Raw genomic sequence first — 13703 nt, 5'->3', positions numbered from 1 at the left:
GAGTATGGAGGGCTCGAGGAGAGAAATGCAACTGATAGCACCTAATATTTTGAATGAATCTAGAGGAAATGGATATTTCTTTTGGAGAAGTTGGGGATGAAGTAGCAAACTAAGGAAAATAGAAGTTTTTGTTGTTGTTTTGAGGCAGAGTCTCCCTCTGTCACCCAGGCTGGAGTACAGTGGTGCGATCTCTGCTCACTACAACCTCCGCCTCCTGAGTTCAAGGGATTCTCCTGCCTCAGCCTCCCAAGTAGCTGGGACTACAGGTGCCCACTACCACACCCAGCTAATTTTTGTATTTTTAGTAGAGACGGGGTTTCACCATGTTGGCCAGGCTGGTCTTGAGCTCCTGACCTTGTGATCCGCCCACCTCAGCCTCCCAAAATGTTGGGATTACAGGCGTGAGCCACGGGGCCCGGCCAGAAGTTCTTTTTAAGAGAAAAGTAATCATAGAATACAGCTTAACTGTGAATAATGTAGAAATATTAACAAATATTGAACCAAAAATGATTATATAAATGTAATAGATGTGCAGGGGAGTGGAAAGTGAATGGGATAATTACATTAAAGGTAAATCCGGCCTGGCGTGGTAGATCAACTGTGGCCAGGAGTTTGAGACCAGCCTGACCAACATGGAGAAACCATGTCTCTACTAAAAATACAAAATTAGCCGGGTGCATGCCTATAATCCCAGCTACTCAGGAGGCTGAGGCAGAAGAATCACTTGAACCCAGGAGGGAAGGCCGAGGTTGCAGTGAGCCAAAATCACACCATTACACTCCAGCATGGGCAACAAGAGTGAGACTCCATTAAAAGATAAATCCAAACCAAATTGAAATTTAAGGAGTAACTATAGAACTGTGTTGTTAAAAGCTTGAATATAAATATCAATTGTAATAGCAAAAAAAGTTAACAAAGAGTTGCCTTTGAATAGCAGGAATTTCTGGTGGAGAAGTGCAGGACAGATTTTGTTCCCTTCTATTTTGTTACAATTCTTTAGTAGTGACTGTTGCCAGGGACTTGGTCCGAAGGATTGAATCCGATTCCGCTACTTAGAAGCTTTATAACGTTAAGTAAATTAGTTGATGTCTCAGTGCCTCGGTGTCCTTCTCTGTTAAATGGAATGACAAATTGTACCTTCATGGCGTTATTTTGAGGATTAGATGAGACAATATTTTAAGATACTTAGAATAGAACCTAGCACATGTAGTGCTCAGTAAATGTTGGCTATTAGGATTGTTATTATTTGGTATTTTAAACTATTGATATGTCTTACTTTGATAAAAATAAAGCTGTTTTTATAATATGAAAAAATTTTAGGACCTTCTAAATATTCTTTTTTTAAAAAATTTGGTTTTTAAAGGCAATTTACTATTATTCCTATTGCAAATCATCCTTTATTACTTGGAGAACAAAGATATGAAATAGTGAAGTCTTCTAGTACCTGTTCTCATTATTTGTTTGACCAGATAGCATCATAAAAAATTTGTGGATAGCAAAACAAAACAAATTGAATGAAACTGTGGTTCAAACTCAGGGGTTAACATGGCTTCCTTTTTTTCTTTAGAGTTTCCTTTCATATCATAAGAGAAGAGAATCAGAAGTGATTATGTATGTGAGTTACACATACATTTGAAAAGAAACTACACTTGTACTCTTTACTGATTATCCTAAAAGAATACTAATACCCTCTCTTAGGTATTTATTAAAATAAATGTTGTTCAGATTCCTTGGAACTGAAGGAAAAGAAGGCTATAGTTTGTAAAATGGTCTGAATCCCAAAATTATTTTGATAGCCATTTGCATCATTCTCCCCATTAGGAAATGACATTTTTTCCATTAAGAATAGCCTAAGGCTGGACACGGTGGCTCACACCTGTAATCCCAGAACTTTGGGAGGCTGAAGTGGTTTCATCATGAGGTCAGGAGTTAAGACAAGCCTGACCAATATGTTGAAACCCCGTCTCTACTAAAAATAGAAAAATTAGCCGGGCACGGTGGCAGGCACCTGTAATCTCAGCTACTCAGAAGGCTGAGGCAAGAGAATCTCTTGAACCCAGGGGGCATAGGTTGCAGTGAGCCAAGATCATGCCACTGCACTCCAGCCTGGGTGACAGAGTGAGACTCCGTCTAAAAAAAAATAGGGAATATCCTAAGAATAACTGAATGCCTCATGGATATAGCTGATTTTCATATAGAAAGAATAACAGCTTTTTCCATAATGACTTTAATTTTATCCTATTTGAATCCCACTCATACATTCTCAGTTTTGTAGATATGTAGCAGAAATTGCAAGAGCACGTGAAGTTTTTTGTTTTTTTTTTTTGAGACGGAGTTTCACTGTTTTTACCCAGGCTGGAGTGCAATGGCACGATCCTGGCTCACTGCAACCTCTGCCTCCTGGGTTCAAGCAATTCTCCTGCCTCAGCCTCCCGAGTAGCTGGGACTACAGGCGTGCGCCACCATGCCCAGCTAATTTTTGTATTTTTACTAGAGACAGGGTGTCACCATGTTGACCAGGATGGTCTCGTTCTCTTGACCTCATAATCCACCCACCTCGGCCTCCCAAAGTGCTGGGATAATAGGCGTGAGCCACCGCTCCCGGCCCGAAGTTTTAATACTACATTATGTATTCTTCATAAATGATTTTTATAATCTGTACATATGTGCTTTTTCATTTCTAGGCAAGAGTTTGTTGATGCTTATGTGGATTACATATTCAATAAATCAGTGGCTTCCTTATTTGATGCTTTTCATGCGGGCTTTCATAAGGTCTGTGGAGGAAAAGTTCTACTTCTCTTTCAGCCTAATGAACTACAAGCAATGGTCATTGGAAATACAAACTATGATTGGAAGGAATTAGAAAAGGTAGGGGAAAACTAATCTCTGATATTGCTTAAATGGAAAGGCAAAAGAAGAACATCGCTTATATGTGGAAATCTTGCCTCTTTATGTATTATTTTTTATTTTATACAATTTATTACACTCATTTTACAGGGAAGCACTCTACCCTTCTTACCGCACAATGAATGGATTTGAACTGTGTATGAATTAGACCCTATTGTAATTGGTGGTATTGATACAGAAAACTCATCTGGCCAGGCACAATGGCTCCTGCCTGTAATTCCAGCACTTCGGGATGCTTAGGCAAGGGTATCACTTGAGGGCAGGAGTTGAACAGCAGCCTGGGCAACATAGCGAGACCTCATCTCTAAAAATAATTTAGGCCGGGTGTAGTGGCTCATGCCTGTAATCCCAGCACTTTGGGAGGCCAAGGAGGGTAGATCGCCTGAGATCAGGAGTTCAAGACCAGCCTGGCCAACTTGGTGAAACCGCGTCTCTACTAAAAATACAAAAATTAGCTGGGCATGGTGACATGTGCCTATAATCCCAGCTACTCAGGAGGCTGAGGCAAGAGAATTGCTTGAATCTGGGAGGCAGAGGTTGGAGTGAACTGAGATTGATTGCGCCACTGCACTCCAGCCTGGGTGACAGAGCAAGACTCTGTCTCAAAAAAATAAATAAATAAAAATAATTTTTAAAATTGGCCAGATGTGGTGGCAAACACCTATGCTCCTAGCTACTCTACTCTTGGAAGGCTGGGATGGGAGCATTACCTGAATCCAGGTGATTGAGGCTGCAGTGAGCCATGATTATACCACTGCACTCCACCTGGATGGCAGAGCAGGACCCTGTCTCAAAAGAAAAATGTCATCTGTGACACAGTTGGATAGAAGCCCTAGCCAAAATTGAATGGGTTTTCATTCTGCCTCAGTCCTAGGAAAACCATTATGAAAAGCAGTTGTGATGTTTAAAAATCTTTGTTTCCTTTTTTTCTTAGTCTCAGTGTCACATTTCTTAGCAGAGTAATTATCAAATATTTCTTCCAATAAACATTTAATAGAAAGTGTTAGGTTAAGCCAGGCATGGTGGATCACTTGAGGCCAGGAATTTGAGACCAGCCTGGCCAACATGGTGAAACCCCATCTCTACTGAAAATACAAAAATTAGCCAGGTGTGGTGGCGCATGCCTGTAATCCCAGCAACTTGGGAGGATGAGGCATGAGAATCACTAGAACCCGGGAGGTAGAGTTTGCAGTTAGCCGAGATTATGCCACTGCATTCCAGCCTGGGTGACAGAAAGTGCAAGGTTAGATCAGCTTTGAAGAAGATACACGCAGAGTTGACCTGTTGATTTTCTATCTTTATAATACAGCATCCTGTAATTTGTGCATTTATAATTAGTTAGCTACTGTGCACCTATTAAGATGACTGACATAAGAAAAACAGAGCTAGCACTTACCACTCTATTTTTTATATTACTCATCTTCATAGGTGCAGAGTGTCAGGAACGTTTATATGTTGCTGGTGGGGACACAAAATGGGATAATCACTTTGGAAACAGTAGCGGTTTCTTATAAAGTTAAACATACATTTACTATATGACCTAGCAGTCCTACTCCCAGGTATTAAATTATATTCACACAAAAGTCTATAAACAAAGGGAACAGAGTTTCAGTTTTACAAGATGAAAAGAATTCTGGAGATGGATGGTGGTACAACGATGTGAATGTAATTAATGCTACTGAAGTGTACACTTAAAATGATTAAGAAGTAAACTGGATGGTATGTGTGTTTTACCTTAATTTTTAAATACTATTTAAATTTACAAATGAGTAAAAAACTGAAAACAACCTAGATGTCTTTCTGTGGGTGAATGGGTAAACCAACTACAGTATACCTATTCAGCAGAATAACTACTAAGTGTTAAAAAGAAATGCACAACACCTGTAATCCTGGCACTTTGGGAGGCTGAGGTTGGCAAATTGCTTGAGCCCAGGAGTTCAAGATCAGTATGAGCAACATGATGAAACCCCATATCTACAAAAAATACAAAAATTAGCTGGTCATGGTGGTGTGCACCCCTAGTCCCAGCTACTCAAGAGGCTAAGGTGGGAGGATCCCTTGAGCCCAGGAGGTGGAGGCTGCAGTGGGCCGTGATCACACTCCGATGTTGGCAACAAAGCAAGACCGTATCTCAAAAAAGAAAAAAAGGCACTATTGATACATGCAACAACTGGATGACTCTGAGGCTTTATGCTGAGTAAAGAAAGCCAATTATTGCATACTGTATGGTTCCATTTATGTGACATTTTTAAAAAGACAGTTATAGTGAATAGGAGCTAGGGGTTGAACGGGAAGGTGTGACTTCAGAGGAGGTAGCACAAGAGACATCTCAGAGCATAACAGTGATGGGACTGTTCAGTACCGTAATTTTGGCAGTGATTACACAGATCTGCACATCTTCTTAGAACTTACAGAACTATATACACACCAGAAAATGGCCAGTTTTACTGTTTAGTAATTTAAGGAATAAGATTTTAATAATAATTAGGACTTCTAATTAAACATTATGGAATAAACATAGCTGCTCCCTCCCAAAATCTCACTAGAATGACAGTAATGGAATAAAAATAGGAATACACACACTGAAAAATGAAAATTTAATGAACAAGAGAAGAAATAGTTTGGAAGACAGAAAATAAGGAGATAAATTGATGAGTGACTTAGAGCAGAGAAAAATTGAATTCTCAGCCTCCAGAGGGACAGGATTGTCAGGAGGCAACTCATTTTATACCCTAGAATCTGAAAGCCTCAAGAATTGGTATACCATGTTACCATTAATGGCAGGGATGAGGGTTGGACTAAGGACAATAGAATTACTTTACAGCAATTTTAAAGAATAATTGGACCATTCACGTCTCCTCTCCTACCCAGCAAAAGACAGCTTGGGAGAAAGGCTTTATAATTTGGGAAACTAGGTAAAACAGGATGCCATGCAGCTGGTAGCCAGGTGTAAATCCTTCAGGAAGGAGATTGAAGGGTCCTGTGTGGGGGTAAATTGATCTGCTCAAGAGAAGAAGCCTATAGATACTAACTCTAAGGGGTCCCCCAGTGGAAATGGATTCCACCGCTAATCACCTTAAAACAAAAATGATATAACGGCTTCTCATCACTCTTTAGATCCTACACAATTTGTCCTTCCTTGCCTCATCTTCTGTCATTGTTCCTCTCTCACTCTGCCTCAGCATTATTAACCTCTTTGCTAAGCCTAGATCCCTCCAGGCACACTCCAGTCTTAGGGCAGTTCTGTTTCCTTTTCCATGTGCCTGGAATCCTAGATTCTTGCCCTTCCTTTATGTGTTTATACCTTCTCAGAGACCTTCACTGGATAACTGATAGAAAACTGCAATCCTCTCTCCTGCATACATATCCTGTCTCCACTCACTGTTTTATTTTGCTTCTTTGGATTTGACATAATTTTACTTACTTGTCTTTACGGTTGCTCCTTCCCCCCGACTATAATGTAAGCACCATGAGGGGAGAATTTTTGCCTCTTTGTTCACTGCTATATTCCCAGCACCTAGAAGAGTGCTCAGTTAGTACTTGAAACCTTGCCTGAAGTGACAATTGATGGAAGTGTTCATTCAGTTAAGACAGGACATCTTAGGCCGGGCACGGTGGTTCACACCTGTAATCCCAGCACTTTGGGAGGCTGAGGTGGGTGGATCACCTGAGGTCAGGAGTTTGAGACCAGCCTGGCTAACATGGAGAAACCCTATCTCTTAAAAAAATATATATATTTTAGTGTATTTATACTTAGTACTTTGATTTCTTCTATTATATATCTGATTCATTACAATTTCAGTGATTATGATTTGGAGCTGTAAATGTTCTTTCTTAATCAGGACAGGTGTGCACATTTCTACCAAACCATTTAGAGATTTAAAAGAAAGAAAAACTTTAGCCATCCTCTTTTCATGCTCCGCTAACATGTTCACAGACTTTAATTCAAACAGTTTAATAAATTGAGTGCTAGAATTCAAACCATTTTCTTCAGACTTGTTTGCACCTAACAGCAAATATTTTGCAGATTTGAATTATTGAGAGTTCAGTGATTGAGATAAATCATGGCTACAAATAAGGAGAGTCCAAAATTCAAGAGCAAGTATTTATTGAGCCTCTACTGTGTGCCTGATAATATGCAGCTGAGATTATGCAAGAGATTAAGGAGAAGGCAGGAAATAAGATTGAGACATGGTCTTTGCCCTAATAAGGGAGCTAGAGATTAAATGCTTAATAGTTTTAATGAATACAATGAAAAAGAGTTTAGTGAATGGTACATAAGGAGGAACCTAATCTAGGCTAAATGAATCTAGGAAAGCCTCTCACTAGATGGTAAGCTCCACAAGGTAAGTGAGGATTATGTTCACTGAAGTTTTCCCAGGGCCCAAAACATTGACTAAAACTCATTACATATTTGTTGGATGAATCAATGAATTAGATGACATTTAATCTGAGCCCTAAAAGGGTAAGTAAAAATTAGCCTGATGACCAAAGAAGAAAGGATGTGTGTAAGTGGTGTAGGCTGAGGAAACGGTATAATCAGAGGGCCTGACGCATCTTAAGAACTGAAAGTTAAGGCCAACTGTGGCTGGATAACACTTCACAATATAAACTATTTCCTTTCTGCTTCCTATCCCCTTCTCTCCTAGTACTAATTTTTTTTTTTTTTTTTTTTTTTTTTTTTTTTTTTTTTTTTGAGACAGTGGAGTTTCGCTCTTATTGACCAGGCTGGAGTGCAATGGCACAGTCTTGGTTCACTGCAACCTCCGCCTCTCAGGGTCAACTGGTTCTCCTGCTTCAGCCTCCTAAGTAGCTGGGACAACAGGCGCCTGCCACCACGCCTGGCTAATTTTTGTATTTGTAGTAGAAACGGGGTTTCCCTATGTTAGCCAGGCTGGTCTCGAACTCCTGACCTCAAGTGATACGCTCACCTCAGCCTCCCAAAGTGCTGGGATTACAGGCATGAGCCACCGTCCCCGGCCAGTACTAATATTTTTGAAAGAGGAAATGTATTAGTCCTATTGCTGCAAATTACCCCAAAACTTACTGGCTTCAAAATAACAATAAAACTTTGCTTTCTAATAGTTTCTGTAGTTCAGGAGTGGCTTAGCTGAGTAGTTTGGGCTCAGAGTTCTCTCATGAAGTTGCAGTCAGAATACCGGCTGGCGCTATAGTCATCTAAACACGCCTAGTTAAGGATAGAGATTCACTTCCAAGGTGGCTTAGTCACATAACTGTTGGCAGGAGGCCTTAATATAGGACCATGAGTACTTCTCTCCATATAGGGATGTTTGAATATCCTCATAAAATGACAGCTGGTTCTCCCCAGAGTGAGTGATCCAGAAGAAGGGCTGAAGCCATAGGTTTTTTTTTTATGATTTAGTCTCAGAAATCATTCCTTATATTCACAATATCCTTATTAACACACTGGCATGAATACCAGGAGGCAGGTGGCCATCTTGGAAACTAGCTCAGAAAATTTTTAGTGTTGCTTAGTACCATATTTTTAAAAGGAGGGATAGAATGTAATGCTTTACTTCTGTTCATGAATACAGAAAGTGAAAATTTTCTAATTATCACAGATAATTCCATGTCAAACTTTTAATAGTCCCATAACGTTATTTTAGTAATCTAGTTTCTCTTTAAATATTTACTTTTGAAGATGATAGTATGATCATCTTTGAAGTGCTGGGAAAGATTTCTGGTGATTGTTACATGTTTCTTCTTTTTCTCCTGGAACTAATAGCTTCAAATTGTAAATGTCCAGGAAGTAGTGAGCAGTCCATTGAATTGCATGAGTTTCAAACTCCTGGACCATGTTAGCTTTATGTGTTAATACATTAGCCAGTTTGCCAGATTCAAAACAAAACTAATATCCCTTAATACTAATAAAAGATTGTGTTGTTTTTAGAATACAGAATACAAAGGGGAATATTGGGCAGAACATCCTACGATTAAAACTTTTTGGGAAGTATTTCACGAATTACCATTGGAAAAGAAGAAACAGTTTCTGTGTAAGTATTTCTGACTGGTTGTCTATTTTATGAGACTGGAATCTAATTACAGTATTATTCCAAAGTCCTGTTTTTAATCTTCAAGTAATTTTTTTGATAAAAGAACTGATCTGCACTCTTCAGTACATTTATTTTCTTATTTCAAAGGCTAAATTCAGTTTGCCTCCAAAATGGCATTGATTCTATGAAGTAAAACGGAAGCTAACTTGGAAATGAAAGCAAACTATAGCTATGTTATAATAAACTGTGGTTACAATCAACTAGGATCGTAGAATTCTTTTAGATTTCTAAAAAGATCTCTGGAGTAGTCATCCCTCAGCATACATGGGGGGTTGGTTCCAAGACCTTACCGCCAAGGATACCTAAATCCAATAGATGCTCAGGTTTTTTACATAAATTGGTATAGTATTTGCATATAACCTACACACATCCTTATACTTTAAATCATCTGTAGATTACAGTCATGTGCCACATAATGACTTTTCAGTGAATGAGAGACCACATATACAATCGTGGTCCCACAAAATTTTAATACCTTAATTTTACTGTACGTTTTCTGTGTTTAGATATACAAATCTTATTGTTGTGTTACAGTTACATACAGGATTCAGCACAGTAGCATGCTGTACAGGTTTGTAGCCTAGGTGTGTAGTAGACTGTACTGTCTAGGTTGTGTAAATATATGATGTTTACACAACAAAATCGCCTAATGCTGCATTTCTCAGAACATATCATTAATGACACATGAATGTACTTGTATTAATAATACCTCATACAATGTGAATGCTATGTAAATAGTTATACTGTATTGTTGGGAACCAATGTCAAGAAAAAAAGTCAACATTTCAGTAGTCACAAGCATCCATTTTTTGAGAATATTTTCAATTTGCAGTTAGTTGAATCCATGGATACAGAACCCACAGATAATGGAGGGCCAACTGTATACATGCCCTCTTCTCTGTTTGGTCTTCATTTTCTTTTTCTTTTGGTTCAAGACTAAACCTTTGGGAATTTCCATATAAAATGAAACATTTTTGGGCCTTAGTTCCCTCATTATAACTGATGCCTGTGTATCCTCCTGTTAAAGTCCATATTCTAATTTAAATTTGACTTATTTTTAAAGTTGTCAGAATTTGTGTCGAAATCAGCGACATTTTCTTTGATATTCCTGCAATTGACAAGAATATTTTGGCAATCTCTTTGAGAATCTTGGTCAAATTTTTTTGTATGTCTTAAGGATGAGAAATCATTACTCTTTAAGAGTAATTCGAGCCTGGGTAAATCTCTACAAAAATTAGCCCTGGGCTTGGTGACACGCGCCTGTGCGCCTAGCTACTCCAGTAGCTCAGGTGAGAGGATTGCTTGAGCCCAGGAAGTCAAGGCTGCTATGAGCCGTGATTGTGCCACTGCACTCCAGCCTGGGCAACAGAGCAAGACTCATCTCAAAAAAAACAAAAGTGATTTGAATTTTGGCTGCCCATTATAAATTTCTGATAAAAAAAATAACAGAAGTGGCTGGGTGCAGTGGTGTATGCCTGTAATCCCAGCACTTTGGGAGGCCAAGGCGGGTGGATCACAAGGTCAAGAGTTCCAGACCAGCCTAGCCAATATGGTAAAACCCCCATCTCTACTAAAAAATACAAAAATTAGCTGGGTACCAGCTACTCAGGAGGCTGAGGCAGGAGAAACACTGGAACCCAGGAGGCGGAGGTTGCAGTGAGCCAAGATCACACCACTGCACTCCAGCCTGGGCAACTGAGCGAGACTCCATCTTAAAAAATAAATAGCAGAAACAAAGCAAATAGATAAATCATAATAAAAACTGCATTTTGTATTTGGTTTGTCAACTAGTTCCTAAATGAGTTCTCCAAAAAAAGGGGCTCTCAAAATGGTTTAGGAATGGCAATAGTTATTCACTTATCAAACATTTATTAAGCACTTCCTTTGTGCCAGTATTAAGATTATACTTTGGGGCCGGGCGCGGTGGCTCACGCCTGTAATCCCCACACTTTGGGAGGCCGAGGCGGGTGGATCACGAGGTCAAGAGATCGAGACCATCCTGGTCAACAAGGTGAAACCCCGTCTCTACTAAAAATACAAAAATTAGCTGGGCATGGTGGCGCGCGCCTGTAATCCCAGCTACTCAGGAGGCTGAGGCAGGAGAATTGCTTGAACCCAGGAGGCGGAGGTTGCGGTGAGCCGAGATTGCGCCATTGCACTCCAGCCTGGGTAACAAGAGCGAAACTCCGTCTCAAAAAAAAAAAAAAAAAAGATTATACTTTGAAAGAAAAAATATTGTGTGGATGAGCCATTAGTATGTGTCTCAAAAAACTTGTCTTCCACAAATTCAGGAAGTAAGTTAATACCTTAGAGTAAATGTTAATATGAAGCTCTGCTATAGTGACTGTACGAAATTTTACTTGCTACTTTATGTTTTGGTTTTGAAGTGGTTGACTGATTTTTTTCTTGGCAGTATTTTTGACAGGTAGCGATCGCATTCCTATTCTTGGTATGAAGAGTCTGAAACTAGTCATCCAGCCAACAGGAGGTGGTGAGGAATATCTCCCAGTTTCCCATACTTGTTTTAATCTTCTGGATCTTCCAAAATATACAGAAAAAGAAACTCTACGCTCTAAACTGATCCAAGCTATTGATCACAATGAAGGCTTCAGTTTAATATAACTTTGCATTTATAACTATTCAGTTTAGTGCAAAAGCATTAAACTATTTGTGTTTTTCTTGTGGTGATGAATTCAGCAAGGTGACAGAGGTACTATTATAATTCTTACTTGCAAAATGTTCAATCTGCGAGTGTTCATGGAAGCCAAAAAAATTAAAGGAAAATGAACAAACTGTTAATATTATTGTACAGAACCATGGCTTTTTTTGACCATCTTCCAATAAACATACAGGTATTGTGAATACATTAAAGTTTTACTAACATGAATTTCAAGAGTTTGCATATTTCAGAAATGATCTGGTGTGAGTGCATGGAAATACTGCTTAATTTTTCTTCAATCATTGAGTGAAAAACCTTTAACTTTGGCCTGCGATAGTCATTTATTATTTTTTCATTTTGTAAATAATATTGTTTTGTAATAAAATAGTTATGTTCTGATACCAGTACAGTTTCTATGGTTGTAATTGAACCTGAGCAGACTTTTAAAGGTTAAAAATTATGATTTCAATCTTCCTCTGAGACTCTATGAAAAAAAAAGGTAGCATGGTGGAAACAGTCTTTTCTTTTTTGCTAGAATAAGTGTGTTTGTGCAAACCTAAATCACAAGTAGGTAATATACTACATAACCTGGAGTTCTTTTCTCTTTTGTGAATCCTGACATGCTGAGAGATGGGGGATTGTTGAAACTATTTAGTACTGGAAGAACTCTGTCTCTACATTTGCCAGTAATAAAAAGAAACTGGCTACTATGAGCACCAATCTCTGGGTTATAGCTTTCAAAATTATTGATACTGCAGTGCTTTAGAGCTATTTCCTTGAATTTATTAAACAAATCTTAACAGTTTTATGGTGCTGATGCTTAGTTATCTCATGCCATTAAATTGTAAAAGTGAGTTGATGCAATACTTGTGACTTTCTGCTATAATGCAAATATTTATTTTTAAAATTTATTTAAAAATGCCATGAAAACTGTTTTAATAAAGATTTATTGTTTTAATATTTAAACTTTCAGTGGTTCTCATGTAAGAGTCAAAATTTTTCAGAAAGAGGGATGGCTCAGGGAGGGTCTCTTAAATTTCGGATTGCTGTTTCCATGACCATATGAATTTATAGAGGGCCACAGTCTCTTACCTGCAATTCTAAAATTTAAAAAAACTGAAAAGAGTATTTTCATCTCTCACTATGCAGAAAAACCTGATCTGAATTGTTGAAGCTATTAATGGTATACACTAAATGAGAATGTGACCTCTATTGGGTGCTTTAAAAAAAATCTTTAAAATGCATAATTCCAAAATGCAAATAAGCCCCAGGGTTGGATAAGGGGTTGTGGACTTGTACTTTTCAGTAGTCTAACTTCTTAAAACTATTAGCAAGCCATAGAACTTTTCTATAGATAGAAGCACTAAAACAATATTTTCACCTAAGGTACTTCTCAGAGTAGTAGCATTCCTCCCTATGAGAAATGTTTCCATGTACCTGATAGTATACCATTTTCCCTGTTCATCCATTCCTTGAGGTAATAATTATTCAAATCAAACACGTCAGATGCTCTTTTTCAATAGTAACCTTTGTATACTATGAAGCTGATCTGTGAAATAGCAGGCACTTCTTTGGGTTATAGTTCCATGAACAACTATTTTAACGAGAGCATAGCATGTCATCTGGGAGCACCCTGTACAGAGCTTAATTTGGGAACTTTCTTCTGTTACTGCAGACTGATACAGTGCATTAACAGCAAGGAGATTCATGTTAGTTAAAATACCACGTAAGATTTCTGAAATTGCCATTTGCTTTTAAAAAACAAGTCTCGAGTTTTGTAGATCAGAGCAGCAAGGCTGCATGCAGATAGTTTGCTAAATTGTAGGACCGTGATGATTGAGAGTTAGCTAAATACTGAAGCATTTGGCCTCCACACATCTGTTTCTAAGAGATGATAGATGATAGATATATATAGTGTGTTTGTAGCTCTCCTGTCTTTAGCAGCCATCGTTCAGGATTATTAAGGCAGCAGAACCAAGATGATACTCCTTTCAATTAAAAGGAAATGAAACCAGCCCTGGCTGGGTGTGGTGGTTCACACCTGTAATCCCAGGACTGTGGAA

General features: G+C 38.5%; 1 protein-coding gene across 3 annotated transcripts in view; it reads left to right on the top strand.

The window, feature by feature from the left end:
- HERC4 (HECT and RLD domain containing E3 ubiquitin protein ligase 4) overlaps nucleotides 1-12044 on the top strand; it is a 150474-nt gene extending 138430 nt beyond the window's left edge. For all 3 annotated transcript variants that reach the window (XM_012451401.2, XM_012451400.3, XM_064374175.1), the window contains 3 exons: nucleotides 2685-2868; nucleotides 8819-8921; nucleotides 11395-12044. In XM_012451401.2, the coding sequence (XP_012306824.2) occupies nucleotides 2685-2868; nucleotides 8819-8921; nucleotides 11395-11603 (496 nt within the window). In that variant the 3' untranslated portion in view covers nucleotides 11604-12044. The remainder of the gene's footprint in view (nucleotides 1-2684; nucleotides 2869-8818; nucleotides 8922-11394) is intronic.
- The last annotated feature ends 1659 nt before the right edge of the window (nucleotides 12045-13703 follow it).

This window comes from Aotus nancymaae, unplaced genomic scaffold (genome assembly GCF_030222135.1).
Source record: "Aotus nancymaae isolate 86718 unplaced genomic scaffold, 86718_ANA_hifiasm-v0.15.2.pri h1tg000010l, whole genome shotgun sequence".
In the NCBI taxonomy this organism is placed as follows: Eukaryota; Metazoa; Chordata; class Mammalia; order Primates; family Aotidae; genus Aotus; species Aotus nancymaae.
This window is presented reverse-complemented; position numbering and strand designations above follow the sequence as displayed.